Genomic DNA, 17659 nt, shown 5'->3' on the forward strand with positions numbered 1-17659 from the left:
AGTTACTCGTAGCCATAGTTGATCATTGCCTTGCATGTATGATCAGGTGGTTTTTGAAGAAGTGACTCCATTTTCAGGCTTCCAGGTGTGCTCCAAGGCATATTATTGAGGACGTGGAAGAGAACACTTGCTGACAAAGCTCCTGGCAGCTTTACAGAACTTTAGTTTAATATTGTGTTAGTTCCCGTAACAGCTGATTTCAAGGCATTGCTCTCCCCAAGAGACTAATTTGATGAACAGAAGAAAGCTGGAAAAATGCTTGTTACTCATTATTTTTCACTTGTTGGTACTTTGTTTAGGGTTACTTTTAAAAAGAAGATTTCACTGATCACAAGCCAGTGGAAGACTTTCAGCCCAAGCAAGGGTGAAGACAGCTCTCTCCAAGAGCAGAGGAAGTCCCTGTGGAGAGAACCCGAGCTTGTTATCAGAACTTGTCGGCATGTCTAAACAAGGAGACGATTGCTACTTCTATTTCTATTCTACCTGTACCAAGGTATGGCTGGGTTTCTTTTGCTTTGCTTTGCTTTGTTTTTTTGTCGGTTTTTTTTTTTTTCATTTTTTTCAGGAAGGGGTAGAGTAGGAGGAGGAGGCACACTGGTCTTTGGTTAACGTGATAACCAGATAGATTCTGAATTCAATCGTAGCAACCTGAGGCAGCAGCATGGACGTTTTTGAGGCTGTACTATATTTTCCTTGTTGGTTTCCTTTTGGTTACAGGGAGACAACTGTTCCTTCCGCCACTGCGAAGCTGCTCTGGGGAACGAGACAGTCTGCACGCTGTGGCAGGAGGGTCGTTGTTTCAGGAATGTCTGCCGATTCAGACACATGGAAATTGACGTGAGTGCCTAAAGATGTGTTCTCAAAATAAATCAACAAAAGCATTTTTCAGTGCTGTAGGTGTGCTGATTGTGCTTTTGCAGGATAGAGTCATTTGCTTTGGAATTACACTGGTTTCTGTTAGCAGGGGAGGGGGTGGGAGGAAGGAGAGGGAAATAAAATCAATGCCTTAGGTATGTCTTAGCAAGATTTTCTTTTATTAGACGCCGACAGTATTGTCTCAACAGATGCAGAATAACCGCTAACTAGACTGCTAAAACCTGCTGGAGCAGGGGGGTAATAAACAGGCTGTACTAGCCTCCTGAGAGCAGGCTTGATAATGATCTATCAGGTCTCTTGTGTCCCGGAGTCCTTCAGATAATGCTGTTCTAGCTGCCTGGGCTAGGAAGCAGTGGGGAAAGTTAAAGGTGCAGAAGAACGAAGTCTCCAAGAAGTAGTTCTGGATAGAGTTAACGTAGGCAATTTAAGATGTTCTTTTTCCCTCTGAATAATCCTAGTATAATCCTAGGTGTATTAGTTTAACCCACCCTAAACTGATGTCTGAGAGTGCCTGTCTTCTCAAACTGAATGATGACAGGGCTAAACGTGCATAGTGGTTACAGCTTCTGCAAACTTTGTGAATATGCCCGGAAATACTATACTTCCGTGATAAACTGACCTTTGGAATGATGTTTCAGCACTGTATTGTGACAGCCCTATCGCTGTCGTGACCTGGAACTGTGCATCTCTTTGCAAACCTTAGGTGCATGTTATCACGAGCTTGTCTTTCCTTCTGTCTTCAGAAGAAGCGCGGTGAGATTCCCTGCTACTGGGAGAAGCAGCCAGTAGGCTGTCAGAAAGCCAACTGTGCTTTTCATCACGCAAAGGGACGTTACATCGATGGAGTCTTCTTACCACCAAGCAAGAGTGAGTTTAGGTCCTTTTTCTTTAAGTATTGAAGAATTAATTTTGCATATTACTTAGTGGGTGCCAATAGTGTAGGAGACATCAGGTAACCGTCCATTTGTGAGTGCAGGAAAAGGTCTGCAGTCCTAGGTGGTCAGCTAAACCGAGTGTACTGCTGCTGTACTGCTGGTATTTGTTTTCTGCTTTCATGCTCAGCTTCTCTCTGCTTTGTGTGATATTTGCCTTGCAGTTTGCTTTCTGTTGTTTCGTCCTCTGCTGGGTGGTAGGGAGATGTGTTGTTGTTTGAAGGCAAGTCATTGTTCATGGTGTAAACAGTGGCGGGATGGGCAAAAGGAGATGCTGAATTCATTGTCTGTGCAGGTTATCTGCCTTAGCTACCATCTTCGTGCATTGTGGTCAAAGTTTTAAACTGCCATATTACTGATGATCCTCCTCTTCCTCTAGCTACACTGCCAAGTCCGCCTGAGTCCGCGGACGATGATTTGAAAGTGGCTCAGATGTCACTGCAGCAAAACAAACTTTCTGTCCAGTCCAATCCCTCTCCATAGCTAAGGCGGGTGATGAAAGTGGAAAACTCGGAAAATGTCCCAAGCCCTACACACCCTCCAGTTGTAATCAATGCTGCAGATGATGATGAAGATGATGATGGTGAGCATGGTTTGGTTCTTGGAAGGAATTTGTGCTGTAAATGATTGTGTAAGTCTTTGGTTCTTGGAAGGAATTTGTGCTGTAAATCAATGTATAAATCACAGATGACCTGAGGTCTGACTAGCGATAGGGCAGGCAGTCTGGTCAGGTCACTGGTGGCTTTGTCTGGCAGTCAGTGGACAGAACCTGAAATGTTGGAGGAAAGCTTAGAACCACTCTTGGCTTTAGTTGGTCTGTTGTGTAAAGCTCTATGTGAAACTAGGAAGGAAATTCCTTTTTTTTTGTCTGAAGAGTAATATGTTGTGTAGTAGTTAAAGCTGCAGAGAGAATCTAGAGTCCTAGATGTTTTGTCCTAGGGTAGTCTACTTATGAGTTCATCAGGTCAGTGTAGCTGTATTAAAAAAAAAAAAAAAAAAAAAAAAAGCTTTTTTATAGGAACCATGGACTGAAGTGTCATTGCATGAGCTACATAATCACGAACAATCTGGCCTATGCATAACTGAATAGATTTTTCCCCTTCAGACCAGCTTTCTGCGGAAGGAGAAGAAACTAAAACTCCCGTCCAGCAACCAGCTGAGGAAGGCCAAAATGGATTACGGATGATTTCCACTCGGAAAGCCAGTGCTACTACTGCTAAACAAGGTATTCCAGCACCTGTAGTAGGATAAATCGGAAGGAGAACTTGACAATTAACTCAAAAGCAATGTGGCGTAAAAACACAACAGAATGTAGGGGTGCTGAATGGACTCGGTTATTTCCATGATCTCATTTCTCCCTGATACCATCATGTGCCCATTGGGTCAGAAAGTTGAACTCCTTTTCTTTCCTTTTGGAGAACAAAACAGGGTCACAGCATGGAGTTTAAATGGCTGCACGTGCAGCCTGGCAACCACTGTTGAAAGCCATATCTAACGATAGAGGGATCTAATATCACGTAAATGGATTAAAATTAAAACTACAGTTTTTACCCTGAAGGGTGAAAGGAGGGGCAAAATGCCATTGATTCTATGGTTGTTTCACTTGTGAGGAGTGTTGACAGGGTTTATTCTAAATACTTCTGAAAGTTCCTGAGCACTAAGAAGCCTGAGGATCTGTGGTCCTCAGTGAGTGCCTCTAAGCCTTAGTCTCATTAACTGTTTTCTGTTTTCAGAGGACGGTCTGAATTTTGGAATAAAAACACTTGAAGAAATCAAATTGCAGAAAATGAAGGAAAAAACTAAGAGACACGGTGGTGAGTTAATATTCCCTACTTTCTTACCCTCTTCACCTTCATCCTGTGTGATGATTTTTCTTTCAAAAAAAAATTCTTCCAGTAATACCGGGCAGCTGGCTATGCTTTGGTGAATCCAACTATTTGCCAAAGAAGTGAAATTTGATTGGCTTCAGAATGGCAGGTGATGGTGGCTGGGAGCTGCTTGAGGGATAGACTTCCATGTTTAGCTGGGGGCATCGAGCAACCTGATTCTCAGCCAGCTGGTATTCTAGATGGGAATTCCAAGGGCAACCAGAGGCAAATTAGTCACCTCTCTTATTTGCATGCTCTGGTCACTGTATGTTTGACAGTAATGAATAATTACAGTTTTTTGTTCTTCGTGATAGTTTTTTCTGTTTGGTAAACTTCCTTATGTTTTGCTTGCTCTGAGCAGAAGGTCCTTCAAGATCTTCTCTTCCTCCCGTCGATTCTATGATTTTTCCTGCTCCGGAAAAGGAAAATGTCCGGACAGTGGTGAGAACTGTGACACTGTCTACAGAGGAAGGTAATAATTAATGCTTTTGTTTTGATTTCATTACTCCTCAACTGGAAGGTTAAGCAAGAAGGAAGGCAATTCACCCCTGTTAGCCTCCTGGTGCTGCCGCCTTCTGTTCAAAACATGCTTTTATGCTGAAAGTCCCTGGTTGTACTGGAAAGCTTTGGTGCTCAGGTTAAGTGCAGTAGCAGGAGAAAGAAAAAAATGTGTCAGTATGCAAATAGGGGGATAACTGAAAAACAGGAGAGTAACGAGAAGAAAGAGCTCTAGAGGACAGTGCTATGTAAGAAGCAATTTCTGAAGCTTTAAAGAGGCTGACAGTGGCACGTGTGGACAGTAGTGCGATAGGAGTCTGTGTATAAATTATATTGTTTAGAGTTGTGCAAATTCCTTTGAAAGGGAAAGAAGTGAAGAAGTACTTTTACTCATAGACATTCACCTTAGAAAGGAATATTTCTCAGCATTTGTACCTAATAATATTCTGCTTGCTTATGCAGCTCTGTTCTGCACAAAGTATAGCTGTCAAGCAGACTCAGATTCATTCTCGACTACATTCAGCTGGAATTTGAGGCAAACACTGAGACTATGGATACTTTTTCTAAGTTAATTATAGTTGTAATATGAGTTTGTGTGGTTTAGCTGTCAAAACAGTGTCTTGCTGGGTTTTTTTGGACATGGGCTAACAGTATACTATTTCTATTGGCTACTGGTCTCTATGAAATAGAAAAATTTTACTTTTGTTTTAGGGGAGGAACCTGTGGTTTGACTAGATCTTGCTGAGAAACAAGGAAAACGGAAAGCCTCCGTGGGTAAGAACTTTTTATGAGCTGTTATTTAGGTGCCGCCTTCTCTATATGACTGCATCGAAGAGTATTTTTGACGTGTGAGAGGAAAATGCGTTGCAGTGGAGATCTGTGTTGACTGCAGAAATGGCAAAAAAACCATTTAGCAGCTGAAAGGCAATTTTATGAAAATATGCTTGAAAAATAGAAGCTTGTGGTTGACTGTTCTCAAATCTTCCTGCAAAGAAATGTTCTTAAAATATTCCTTGTTTTCTCTGTCTGAAGCTGATGTAAGCGCCCTTCCCGTGAAGCGCAGCCTTGCTGAAAGGCTGGGGAAGAAGGTGGAGGTTCCGGGAAATGCTGACAAAGCACCAAAGAGAGGTACAGCTACTAAACAGGCATCTGGATGTGATTCACGGGTTTTGTATTTAGGCTCTCTGTTTGTCCTTTTCCTGCGATGTTTCTTTTTGCATGTTGGCTGAGGTCTTAATCACCGGGATTCAAAGTTACCTTTCCTGCCTTGTTTTCGAATGTGAACACAAAGTTGACGTTTATGCAGCCTCCCTAATTTGGTCTTTTTCTGTTTTGCAGTTCAAGTTCCCAAGTCTGTGAAGGAGAGACTAGGATTACCTTCTCAACGGACTAGTACTGCGAAAGGTAACAACTGGCTATTAAATATACTTTCTCCTTCTTCCTTTCCGTGAACTTAGACCGTTTTCATACAGCCCTAAAAAGGAATTCAAATGAAAACAAAGAACTGGTTCCTCTTGCTCGAGTGCTGAAGCTCTTCTGACAGCCACTATCAGAAATCTGCCTCTAGGTGTGTGTTTATTTTCCGCTTGTGCCTTGTCAAGGTTTTAAGCTGCTTCTGTGAACCATCATATACAATTAGAATAGAGCCACTGCCGGGAGCAGGAATTTGAAATGCAGTCTGAAAAAGTAATCAAGTAAACTAGCATTTCTGTGTAGCAACTCTCTCTGGATAGGGCTGGTCTTCAAAATACAACAAGTGGCTCAGAGGAGGAGGAGAATGTTAGGCTATTGTCCTAAGATGGGTTATTGGGAACGCTCAGGCTTAGTTTTCCTTAGTACTGTGACAAATTTTGGAGACTTAAACTATTGTTGGACTCTCTTTAAATGCTGGTGCTTCTCATTTCTTGATGATGACAGGGAAGGCTGCTAAGCCAAAGGGAGAGATCCATGTGAAAACACTGGAGGAAATCCATCGTGAGAGAGCTCTTCGAGAAAGTCAAGCCAAAGCCCAGGCTGAATGGCATGGTAAAACCAAAGATCCCAGCGCAGGGGCAAAAATTGAGGGTGAGCCCAAGAAGCAGAGTGTGCTCACTCTTTCCGGGCCCAGCAAAGTGCAGTCGAAGGAGCCGGCAGGTAAAGCCAAGCCAGAAGGAGAAGTGCGTGTTAAAACCCTGGAAGAAATAAAGCGCGAGAAAGCTCTGCGGATGCAGCAGAGTGGAGGAAATGTGCCAGCTCCCCCAGCACAACCTGGACCTGCCCCAGCCGGGCAGAAATCGTTATGGAACGCAAAGCTATCAGGTAATAAGATGCTTTAATACCTGCCCCGGTGAGGTGCTTCCCATATTGAGCAAGTTCCATTTGCTCAGGATCTGCTTTGCTTTTTCCTTCAATGCGGAGGATAAAAGAGTTTAAGGCTACAAAGTTCAAAGGCAAAGAAGGGCCAGAACGTGCAACCATGTCTGTTTTCGTTAATTACGTGATGGTATTCTGTATTTCCCACTAGAAAATTAACACATTGAGGGGCTTTTTAGTCTAATTTTGGTATTCTGTTTTTTTCTGCCATCTGTTTATGGTATGAAGTCCTCCCTGTGTTGAGTTCAAGTTCACCTTCCTCTTTGGCATGTGTTGCTTAGCTTGACACGTGTATGTGTTTGTAAAGCATGCATCAGCATCTTAATGTGGGGGGCCAGTTTCTGTCAAAAATGACAGAGGATCAAAGGCCTCGTTGTTAAGATTATATCAACTTTGTAAAATGAGATTGTGTGAGGGAGATAAGGAGGGCTTAAAGGCTGCATGCACTGCACATTGTAGCCTTTCTCTCTGTCTCACGGGACACGAGGAAATAAACACACAAAGAAAACAAGTACCCAGCTTTCTTTCGTTTCTTCTCCTGCCAGCCAGACGTTAGGTCAGGAATGGGAGACTAGAATATGACTCTACAAATTTGGATTTTGTAGAACAACTTAATAAATTTTGTGGGACATCACTGCAGGGGAGAGGAAGCTGGTACAACAGTTGCATACACTCTCTTGTCTTACTATACCTGCTGCTTTTCCTTTCCTAGAGGGAGCAAGACTTTAAATACAAAAGCTGTCAACATTTGTGAATCTTACTAGACTTCATACAACGTCTTAGAGTATTGCTTGCACTTGGGATCGCTCTGTGTCTGAGTTTCCCTCGTCCTGGATTATGATTTACTGTAGCCATTCACTTTCTTTGTTCCTTTGTATGGATTGTTGGTAGACGGAGTTTACTATGTGGAAGATATTGCTGAGAATCCAGGCAATGGCAGTGTAATTCTGCTGGCCAAATACAGTTAACTGTGTAGAAGGGCCGTGGAAATGAGGAAGAGAACGTGGATTTTTCATGAGGCAGAGCAAGACTGTATCAGTTCTCTCTTCCTTTTACTCTAGCCAACTTTAACATGTTTGCGAAGCCTTGGGATGGGAAAGTCGCTTCCCCCAAGAAGAAGGCACTGAAACGTAAGGCACCTGGCAGTTTTCCCTCTGCTGTAGCAGCTGTGAAACCACGGACTGCCTCCGATGCTGACACAATGGGACCTCCAGCCAAAAAAGCAGCTATGGTAAGGACAGGGGCTAATGCAGAAATGGATCCCTTGTAAAATTTATACCCTCCTCTAGGAGAAAAGATGGAAAACTCAAATGTTCTACAGGCCTTCTGTTTCCTTTTAAATCCAGTAGCTGCCTACAGAATTCTTGTAGTACCCTTCCATATTTATTAGATTAATGGCACTATTTACTTAGTCCTCTGTGATTCTGTGATTTCTCTGGTGTGGAGGATTTTGTCCATTAATGCTGTGTTCTTAAAAGACACAAGATCATTAGTAACCTCCAAGTGAATATTAACTTTCTTCAGGAGCACCTTGGTTTTGTATTTTGGCTAAGGCTCCGCAATGCCAGAGGAGAAGCAGCATGGAGGAAAAAGCTAGTAAGGAATCTTTTACCCATGAGTCCTAAACACTGTTTTGCTGCTTTCTAGGCTGTTCCAGCCACGCTGGAGCACGTCCCAGCCACCAGACTTGAAGAAAATCCCCAAAACAGGTGATGACCACAACTTGTTCTTTTTCTCAATCGGTGTATATCCCCAGTGAAACATAAGTTCTGTCACAGGTGGGGAAAAAAGGAGGGTTCTGAGATAATTAAAGCCCAAATCCATCAGAGGATAAGTCACTTATTTATCTTATAAGATAAATAAGTCACGTGAAATGACTTTCTAGCAGCTAGCAGGAATGCTTAATTAGACTTACTTTCTTTAAATGCTGCAAGTCGGTACAGCTTTCCAGTGACTTCTTGCTCTGTCTGAATACCTAAATGAGGATGAGGTGAAGTTCTTCTACTTCCTCGTGAGGTGATAAATGATGAGTAGTGTCCTCTGCCTTTTGGTCCTCAAGAATGCCACCCGAACAAACATACAAGGTGACAAGAGTGCAGGGAGAGCAGAGGGAAGTGATGGCTGCAGATCAGCTTCCTGTAGTGGGGAGCAAACTCTGCTGAGTGTGCCGTGGGAAAAATGACTAACTTAGTAAACAGATATTTGCAGATGGAGACTTCTTAACATTTTTACAGGAAAATTAAGCGAGGTGGCAAAGTGCCTCTTGCTACAAAAATTGAACCATCTCTGCTAGACTCCGGGTGCTCTGGCTTCACAGAGAAACCCCCAAACTGAAAAATGTACCTGCTAATATATTGGGCTCTAAATGTAGCCCTGGGTTAATTGAATAACAATCCCTGGGTAAGATTGAAGTGCAGGAGGGGTTGGCTACGGTTTTAAGAGCCGGTTTGCAGAAAAGGGATTTCCCGTTAAGAAATGGCATATACTGATTGTTCTCTTCCTTGCTCTGCCAAGACCTGAAGCACATCTTGGAAGCCAGGCAGAATCCGTGGAGCCAATGGAGTTCTCAAGCTCGACTTCAGCTTCTTCCCAGCTAGAAGAAGCAAGGACACGCCGGCTGAGTTCCACAGGCAACGCGCCCGTATCTGTAGACGAGGATTTAGAGATGCTACTTTGGGAACTCTCAGACGGCATACTGGAAGCCGAGCTCGACTTGGACCCAGGGAAGGATGAGGATGACCTCCTCCTTGAGCTTTCCAAGATGATTGATGATTGAACTGCATAGTCCTATGGTATATTAAAAAAAAAAAAAAAAAAAAACAACAACAAAAAAAAACTCTTCTTCTTGTTGGATACCCCGAGGTGATCCTTTTTCTAACTGAGGCTTTGCAATGAGACTTAAAGCACAGTTGGAACTGGTAGAAATTGGCAGGATCTGCACTCAGTTGTCCTAAGTTTTCCTGCTGGTCAGAGTTAAGGTCTTGTGCATGGTTCCGTAACTATAGGTGGCTACCTTTGATATCAAGAGGACAAAGCACTTGTTTCTTTTGGCACAGAAAGATGTCCATCGGCACGCTGTGGTGGCTGTGAATTGACGTAGTGATGGAGCGATGCTCTGAAGGCTTAAACGGAAAGCTTCTTCCTTCCGCCCCCCCTTGGCACAGCTCGATGTTGTGCACATTGTGAAGCCTGGGTGTTCTGATTTCTCGGACAGTTGATACCCAAATCCCGGAGTTACTATGTCAACTCTTGACTTTTATTTGTGTATGCCATTGTTTTGACTGTAATCTTTTCAGATAATGAAGCTGTAGGGGCGGGAGGGAGCAAAATAATTATTCTAGCATTGTGGACCAAACATGCTGCCAGGAGTGGTGGTGGTGGGGTCAGCCCACCCGGCCTTACTTTCAATTATCAGGGATGATAAAATGGTGTGAAAAGCAGCAGCTCTGCGATACGGCTACGCTACCCCCACTCCCTTCTCTTGTGCTGTACCAAAGTTCCCCCAAGCTTTGGTTGGTGCTTTTTGCTGGTGACAGTAGGACTCCAGGGCGAGTAGTCGGGACTCTCCTGCAGTAACTGGGTCAATTAAGGGTTGGTTTAAGTGCCTCCTGGTTTTTAAAATTGCTCCCCTGAGCTGCTGGCTCTGCTGCCTGCTACAGCAAATGTTCGGGTGCCATCAGCGTCGCACTTGGGCGTGGGCACTGACCCTGCGGAGGAGAGCTGAGACTCGCGTGTATTGTGTACCCTGCCGCCAGTGATCGTTTTCCCCTAGCAGATCTATTTTGAATCATTTCCCTAAATTTTAGAGGAACTTTAGGCTCTTTGTGCTATGATTTGTGAAGCTGTAGGGGCCCTCAGGCATTTGCTGCTGGCAGAGGAAAACCGCTTGTCGAATTTGTTGTAAATACTTTCTGTTTGGACAACAACGCCTGTGTGTGTGTATGTGTGTGTGTGTGTGTGCACGCGTGCGTGCTTTGACGACCCCCTGCGACGCCCCAGCTCCGCGAGGGAAGCTTTGAAGCGGCTCTGGGAAAACCTCTGCGGAAGAAACCGCTGCTAGTGACTTGCGGAAAAGGGACTCCACAATCAGTGAGATTGTAAAGTAGGTATGTTTATTCAGCGCTGGGCAACACGGGAGGTCGTGGGCATGAAGATTGATGACTCTTCCTCGTCACCGCTAGTTGACCTCTTGTCTTTGCACAGACTCAGTTACTCCTTGGCTCTTGTCCACCTGCAGGACCAGTTTCTCCCAGTTTCTTAAGACAGGCTCACTCTCTTATTAGGAGACTGACCTTGGTAAGGGGCCCAAGGCTTCTTGCTTTAGTTAATTGGCACAATGCACCATAGTTAGCAAAGACACTAAGTAGCATCCTAGTTTAACGCTGTCAGCGCTCTATCTCTACTTGATAAGATTCTCCTAACTCCCTCTCTCACTGGAGCCCACGCAGCCCTCCGTCCTGCCGAAGGACTTCACGGGGACTTCTGCCGGCTCCGGGTGCCCGCACACAGACAGAAATGGCTTTGAGAGAAAACAATCAGGAGGAGGAGAGCTCAGAGACTGCGGCCGGCTTCGGCCACCTTCCCCTCGCTTTCCCTCTCCGTGTTCAAACCGAGCACTGTTCTGCCGTCAACCTTCGCTGCCTCTGCCCGCGGCGCCGGGCTTTCGCGGGTGCCATTGCTCCTCTACATATTTTATCCTTCCTTTTGTAAGGAATGGTCCAGCAATTCGTGTCACTAAGGGATTTGAAGGGTTACCATCGAGGCCCGGGTCTAGGTGATAAGAGAACAAAGGGGTTTTTAGGGAAAAGTGCTGACTACTGCAGGGGATGTTGCTAGAGTTTCTGAAATCCGGCGCAGAGGCTCCCAAACGAGGAGGAAGGGGGAGCTGAAGGACAATTGAAGGACAAAAGCCTGAGAGGAAGACAACCAGCATTCAGCCCGAGCAAGCCCCGAGAGACCACCAGAGACTGGTACGCAGGCGCCCCTGGGAGGGGTTTCGGATTCCGGAAACCAATTCTAATAACCCTGCCTCTTCTCGAAGTAGTAATGAATATGTATTAGCCTGGGAGCATCAAAACCAGCCGCCTTACGTAACAGGCGTGCGTCCTGGGGGAGCAGAGACTCCCGGCGCACCCAGCGCTGCTTGCTTGCCTCTATTCGTTTAATAAATTGTAAACTTTGATTGTAATCCTATTTGGATTTATAACAGCCATTTATAACACTTTTTATATTTGTATTTTATTTAAGGCTGTCTTGCCCCCCTCCCCCCCCAGCCTCGCTGCTCGCCAATAAAGCTGGCGCAGGGGCTAAGGGATTTGAAGGGCCTGCTTGTACACCTAAGGGATTTGAGGGACTGCTTGTACACCTTTGGGGACTGCCTCTTTTGGGGGGGGGGGGGGGGGGTGTGTTAGGAGCTGCTTGTATACTTTTTTAGGCATTCCTCTGAGAGGGGGTTGGGAGCTTCGTGTATACTGGGGGGGGAGGGCCTCCCTCGAGGTGGAAGCGGGGGGGGTTGGAGCGTTTCTACACTGTAGGGGCCTGCCTGTACACTTTTGGGGCCTGCCTTGGAGGGGTTGGGAACTGCTTGTACACCTTTGGGGCCTGCGTCTGCGCGGGGCGGGGGGGGTTAGGGGGTTGGAGCTGGTTTTAACCTTTCGGGCTTGCATCTGGAGGGGCTTGGGGCCTGCCTTTGGGGGGGTGGTTGTGAGCTGCTTGTATACTGTAGGGGCCTGCTTGTACACCTTTGGGGCCTGCGTCTGGGGGGGGTGGGAGCTGCTTGTACACTGTTAGGGCCTGCCTTGGGGGAGGGGTTGGGGCATGTGCCTTGGGGGCATGGGGTTGGGAGCTGCTTCTACGCTGTAGGGGTCTGGGTCTTGGGGGGTTGGGGCTGTTTGTACACCTTTGGGGCGTGCCTCTGGGGAGGATGGGGAGTTGCTTGTACACCTTTGGGGCCTGTGTCTGGGGGGGGGTTGGGGCCTGTGCCGGGGGGGTTGGGAGCTGCTTGTACGCTCTAGGGTCCTCTGGCAGGCTTTGGGGCCTCCCTTTGAGGGGGGCAGTTGGGAGCTGGTTGTACACCTTTGGGGCCTGAGTCTGGGGTGTGGGGGCTGGGGCTGAGGCCTGGGGCCTGGGGCATGCATCTGGGTGGTGGGGGGGGGGGGTCCAGTTCATGGGGGGGGTGGGTTGGGAGCTGCTTGTGGACAGTTGGGGTCTGCATCCGGGTGTGGCTGGGGCCTGCTTGTAGACTTCTGCAGCCTGTGTCTGGTGTTTGGGGGCTTTTCTGTAGTGTTTGGGGATTGCATTTTGGCTTTGGGATGTGTCTAGAGCTTCTGGGGCCTAGCTGTAGTGCTTGGGGCCTGCGTCTGGGGCTTTTCTGTAGCATTTTGGTAGCGTGTTTGTGATTTGGGGTCTGTATCCAGGGTTTTGCCTTTTTTGTAGTTTTCAGCTTTGTGTCTGTTTCTTTGTTGGTTGCCTGGGGTTTGGGGTTTGGATCATTAGTCAGTGTCATTAGCGTCGGGGGGTTGATATGAAGGGTTAGGGTTGTGGTTAGAGTTGTTACGGTTAAAGAGAATAAGGATTTTAGGGTAAGGGGATCAAGGTTGTGGGAATAAAAATGTTTTTGCACAGAGTTACATCGTTTAGAGGGAAGGAGGGTGGTATTGATATATGCTTGCAGTGATAAGAAAGCTTAACAGACAACCTTGTAAAATGCAGACAACCAGAATCCTTAGAGCAATTGGGTGGAAATCACGGTGTAAGAAACATTACCACCTCAAAGAGGAAAACAGTCAAGAAAAAAATAAAATTGACTAGTAACAGGCCAGCAGCTGTGTATTTTCTGTGAAGCACTGGATAGATTGTGAACATGGATTACCCAGTCAATGGGGAAACTGGGGAGGGTCCTGGTCACCGAGAGGAAAAAAAAATTATATAAACTGTGTTATGGAACTAGTAGGTGGCTTGTGGGACGCCTGCCATTGCAATCGTGAATAAAAATGCTACCTCACTGAGATACTTGCCTGAGCCTATGGTATTGGTTACAGAGTGTTTCTAATAAGGTGTTAGGGTTTTAAGGTTTCAGGGCTAAGGCACTAGGGTTGGGTTTCAGGGTTAGGGTTTCCAGGGTTTAGGGTTAGGATTTTAAGGTTGTTAGGGTTGGAGTTATAAGGGTTAGGGTTTGGGGGTTAGTGTGTTAAGGTTTTAAAGTATTTTGTGGTTTTAGTGTTGATAGGGTTTTTAGGGTTAGGGTCTTAGGGTTTTAGTTATGGTCAGGTATTTAGGGTTAGGGTTTTAAGGTCTTATTTTTTTTTTTTTAAGGTTAGGGTCTCCAGCGTTAGGGCTTTGAGAATCTTTACGTTTTGGGTTGGGTTTAGAGGGTCTTAATTTTTAGGGTTAGGGCTTTTAGGTGATTAGGGAAGCTGAGGCGATTCCAGGTAAGAAAGGGTTAAGAATGAAACTATTAAAGGAGAACAGAACATTAGGTGTAGGGCAGGAAGCAGATGTACGGACAATGTATCTCAAAATAGGACATACGGGCAATATATCTCGAACAAGACATTGGAATCCAAGATAAGAAAATAATGAGCAGAAGATTCGAAGAAAAAACAGTCCTTGCGGTTAGGAAGAAAGCTAATTCAGCAGAATCCTGACCAAGGGTGAAAAGTACACTGTGAGGAAGACTTATGGCCTTCCTCTCTGAGACCACCGACCACAGCTCGACGACCCCTGCCCAAGACCACTGAGAGGATCTGCGCGGGCGCAGGACACAAAAAACTGATTAGCATGAGAAGCGAGAGTAGGCGGGGTTAGATAATGAATATGTATAGGCGTTAATAAAATATTAATCACTGTGATGTATAAATTTGGGACGGCTTTTCACTTCGGGATGCACGATAGGCGGAAAGATCCCCCGTGCATCCGGCGCCGTCAATAAAGAATAAATCACTTAAAGAAATTGGATTTATGATCTTTGAATCAATCTGGCGACCCAGATGGGACTTCTTCTCTGTCGGACCGCAGGACCCGCTGGGAACAGGACTCCCTAGGGTACCCCCGGGATTTCCCGGAGGGACTCCTCGACTCAACGGATCACTGCGGAGGCAGACACGGACCCCATCATTGTAAGTGATTATATTCTTTATTTTGGTTTATTTGGTTGACCGGTCAGTTGGGGTCGTCTGTAAGTCGGAAAGTAAAAGTTTTCTGCAAGACGGCATTTGGTTTTTTGGAAAGCACTCAGTTGCTGTTGGGAAACAAGTAACCTTTGCATGCGAGGTTGGTATTACGTTGTGTTTAAATGTGGAACTTGACCTTGGCTATTGTCTTTGGGATTTTGATTATACTCTTTATAACGTTACTAGGATCTTGGTGTTATTGTGGAAAGCTGCCGGCTTGTATTGTGTAACAAGAAACATTCTGAACTGTAACATGGGGGGGCAGCAGAGTAGTGGGATTCCAAAGAAAAGCCCGTTGGGATGTATCTTGAGTCATTGGAAAGATATAGGGGGATCCCCCGGTGGAACTGAAAATAAGAAAACGTTGATAAAATATTGTAATCAATGGTGGCCACTTTATAAGTTGGATTGTGAGGAAAAATGGCCACTGAATGGAACCTTAAATTATAATACTTTACTACAGTTAATGTTGTTTCTAAGGAGAGAAGGAAAGTGGGATGAGGTGTCATACGCAGATATGTTTTTCACTTTGAGAAACCACCCGGAATGGCAGAAGGAGTGTGGAATTAACTTAGCCCCACAGGATCCTTTGATCCTGGCAATAGAAAAGGATATGAAGAAGGAAGGGGCAGGAAAAATGAAAAGATGTTGTTCAGCGTGCAGTATCGGGCAGAGATGTTTGAAATTGAATGAGTCAGAGGAGAGAATGGAGGATTATGTCCTCCCGCCCCAGATAATAGAACGAGGCGTGGGGGCGAGCTCAGGAAACGGCAGAATAGATAAGAAAAATGAGAGTTGGGGGAATGGAGACTTTACCCCGATCACGGCTCGAACCCGAAGTAAGGTCGGGCCCATCATTCAAGCCCCGTTATGACAGGCTATGGGGGCTAACGGACCAGCTCGGATAAAAGTACCTTTCACAACTGCTGAGTTAGATTCACGGAAGGAAGCTGTGAAAGGATACCGGGATGATCCAGAATCAGTGGCCCGGAGGTTTGAGCTGATTGTAAAGAATTTAGATCCCGATTGGAAAGATATAGAGATAATGCTGGCAGCATTATCGGAAACGGAAAAGCAACTGGTAATTAAGAATGCACAAACTCAAGTACAGACCCAGGTAACGTCAGGAGTTTTACCTGGAACTGTGGAGGTATATGTGCCCAGAGTGGACCCAAACTGGGACTATAATGATGAGGGTGATTATAGGTTATTAAAAAGATATCAGGAATGGATTAGGATCGCCTTGGAAAGTGCGATACCAAAGTCTGTAAACTGGTCTAGGTTATATACCATAAAACAGGGGCAAACTGAGACCCCGTCAGAATTTCTCGATCGACTAAGGACAGCAATGCAAAAATTTACAACGATAGACCCCTCTTCTGAGGAAGGTAAAGTCCAGCTCGTATCATTGTTCTTGGGTCAGTCTGCGGACGATATAAGGCGGAAGCTTCAGAAAGTGAAAGAGCCGGATGTGAGAGATTTAGAAAGGCTGGTGGAAGAGGCATGGAGGGTATTTAGGAATCGAGAAGGGAATGAGAAACAAAGGCTGGGTAGGGCTATTGCTGCGGCAACTGTTGCGGCCTTACAGAGGCAAGAAGAACCTTTTCGGGGAAAAGGAAGAGGGAATGGGATAAGGGGAAGGTCAGTAAAGCCTCCCCTGAGACCGAATCAGTGTGCATATTGTAGGGAAGTGGGTCATTGGAGAAGGGAATGTCCGAAACAACGGGAGAAGAACAGGTTGATGGTAGCTAGTGTATCTCCCGACCAATGAAGTGGACCGGGGGATTCTACCCTAGCAGATCCGCTGGTTAAAATTAAGCTAGGGAAATCAGGACAGGAAGTGGAGTTTTTAATTGACACAGGAGCGACTTATTCTGTGTTAAACCAGAAATTGATACCAGAGGATGAGGATTTTGTGACGGTGATAGGAGCTACAGGCCAGCACGAGAAAGCCTTTTTCCTAAGGCCTTTAAAATATAAGTTAGGGAAACAGATGGGAATACATAGGTTTTTATATTTACCAGGATCCCCGAAGTCTTTGCTGGGGCGAGATTTACTAGAACAATTAGAAGCGGAAATTGTCTTTGAAAAAGGGAAGGTGGGGTTAAAGGTGAGAGAAGAAAAGCTGATAACCGCGCTAAGCTTAACGCTGATACAAGCAGACCCCATCGGTAGAGTACCTTCGGAGATTTTAGACCAAGTTTACCCAGGAGTCTGGGCTACTGACATCCCTGGGCGAGCCAAAAATGCAGCCCCGATAGTGGTGAGATTAAAGCCAGGGGAAAGGCCAGTTAAGATTAAGCAATATCCCCTAAGATTAGAAGACAGGAAAGGAATTAAGGGGATAGTGGATAAGTTTTTAAAACATGGACTGCTGGTTGAGTGTGAATCTGAATATAATACTCCTATACTACCAATTAAGAAGCCAGATGGGAAGAACTATAGATTAGTGCAGGATTTAAGAGCTATAAATAAGATCACTGAAGATATACACCCTGTGGTAGCCAACCCGTACACATTACTGACTAAATTAAAAGATAATTTAGTTTGGTTTACCGTACTGGATTTAAAAGATGCCTTCTTCTGCCTGACTTTAGCCCCAGAAAGTCAGAAGCTTTTTGCTTTTGAATGGGAAAATCCAGACTCAGGACGAAAGGCTCAATTGACCTGGACCGTATTGCCGCAGGGATTCAAAAACAGCCCCACGATTTTTGGGAATCAACTAGCAAAAGAGCTTGAGGTTTGGGAGGCCCCAAACACCGAAGGCGTTCTGCTGCAATACGCTGATGACCTTTTGATAGCCACTGAGAATAGGAGCAGCTGCATGCAATGGACGATAAGTCTCCTTAATTTTCTGGGTTTGAATGGGTATCGAGTCTCTCAACAGAAGGCTCAGCTGATTCAGTCACGTGTAACTTACTTGGGGTTTGAGATTTCAGGGGGACAAAGGGAGTTAGGAACA

At 45.4% G+C, this 17659-nt stretch overlaps 2 protein-coding genes across 8 annotated transcripts in view; both read left to right on the forward strand.

The window, feature by feature from the left end:
- Positions 1-2779, forward strand: part of LOC310885517 (zinc finger CCCH domain-containing protein 11A-like) — a 29442-nt gene extending 26663 nt beyond the window's left edge. For 4 of the 5 annotated variants that reach the window (XR_014574841.1, XR_014574842.1, XR_014574843.1 and 1 more), the window contains 3 exons: positions 300-493; positions 718-837; positions 1620-2171. Coding sequence is in view for 1 of the 5 variants with exons in the window: in XM_083808982.1 (XP_083665108.1) it covers positions 440-493; positions 718-837; positions 1620-1743; positions 2188-2291 (402 nt within the window). In the remaining 4 variants the exon portion in view is untranslated. The other variant, XM_083808982.1, reaches the window with a different exon arrangement.
- A 2123-nt stretch (positions 2780-4902) lies between these two features.
- LOC310885715 (zinc finger CCCH domain-containing protein 11A-like) lies at positions 4903-17380 on the forward strand. 3 transcript variants are annotated; one of them, XR_014574909.1, is made up of 4 exons: positions 4903-4948; positions 5207-8926; positions 9041-11569; positions 13929-17380. XR_014574909.1 is itself a non-coding variant. In XM_083809360.1 (4 exons), the coding sequence occupies exons 2-4, from the start codon at positions 7599-7601 to the stop codon at positions 9300-9302; spliced, it is 483 nt and encodes a 160-aa protein (XP_083665486.1). In that variant the 5' UTR covers positions 4903-4948; positions 5207-7598; the 3' UTR covers positions 9303-11895. The 3 variants fall into 3 exon arrangements, 1 of the variants encoding a protein (XP_083665486.1); XM_083809360.1 differs by lacking the exon at positions 13929-17380 and having other exon boundaries at positions 5207-7757; positions 8174-8235; positions 9041-11895; XR_014574910.1 differs by lacking the exon at positions 13929-17380 and having other exon boundaries at positions 9041-11895.
- Positions 17381-17659: the final 279 nt, after the last annotated feature.

This window comes from Anser anser, assembly GCF_964211835.1.
Source record: "Anser anser genome assembly, chromosome: 23".
Classification (NCBI taxonomy): domain Eukaryota; kingdom Metazoa; phylum Chordata; class Aves; order Anseriformes; family Anatidae; genus Anser; species Anser anser.

Bases quoted from the DNA above. Each gene is read 5' to 3' on its own strand.
- LOC310885715 (XM_083809360.1), top strand. From the start codon at position 7,599: ATGTTTGCGAAGCCTTGGGATGGGAAAGTCGCTTCCCCCAAGAAGAAG. The intron at 7,758-8,173 runs GTAAGGACAGGG...GCTGCTTTCTAG, and splicing joins CAGCCAAAAAAGCAGCTATG to GCTGTTCCAGCCACGCTGGA. The intron at 8,236-9,040 runs GTGATGACCACA...TGCTCTGCCAAG, and splicing joins GAAGAAAATCCCCAAAACAG to ACCTGAAGCACATCTTGGAA.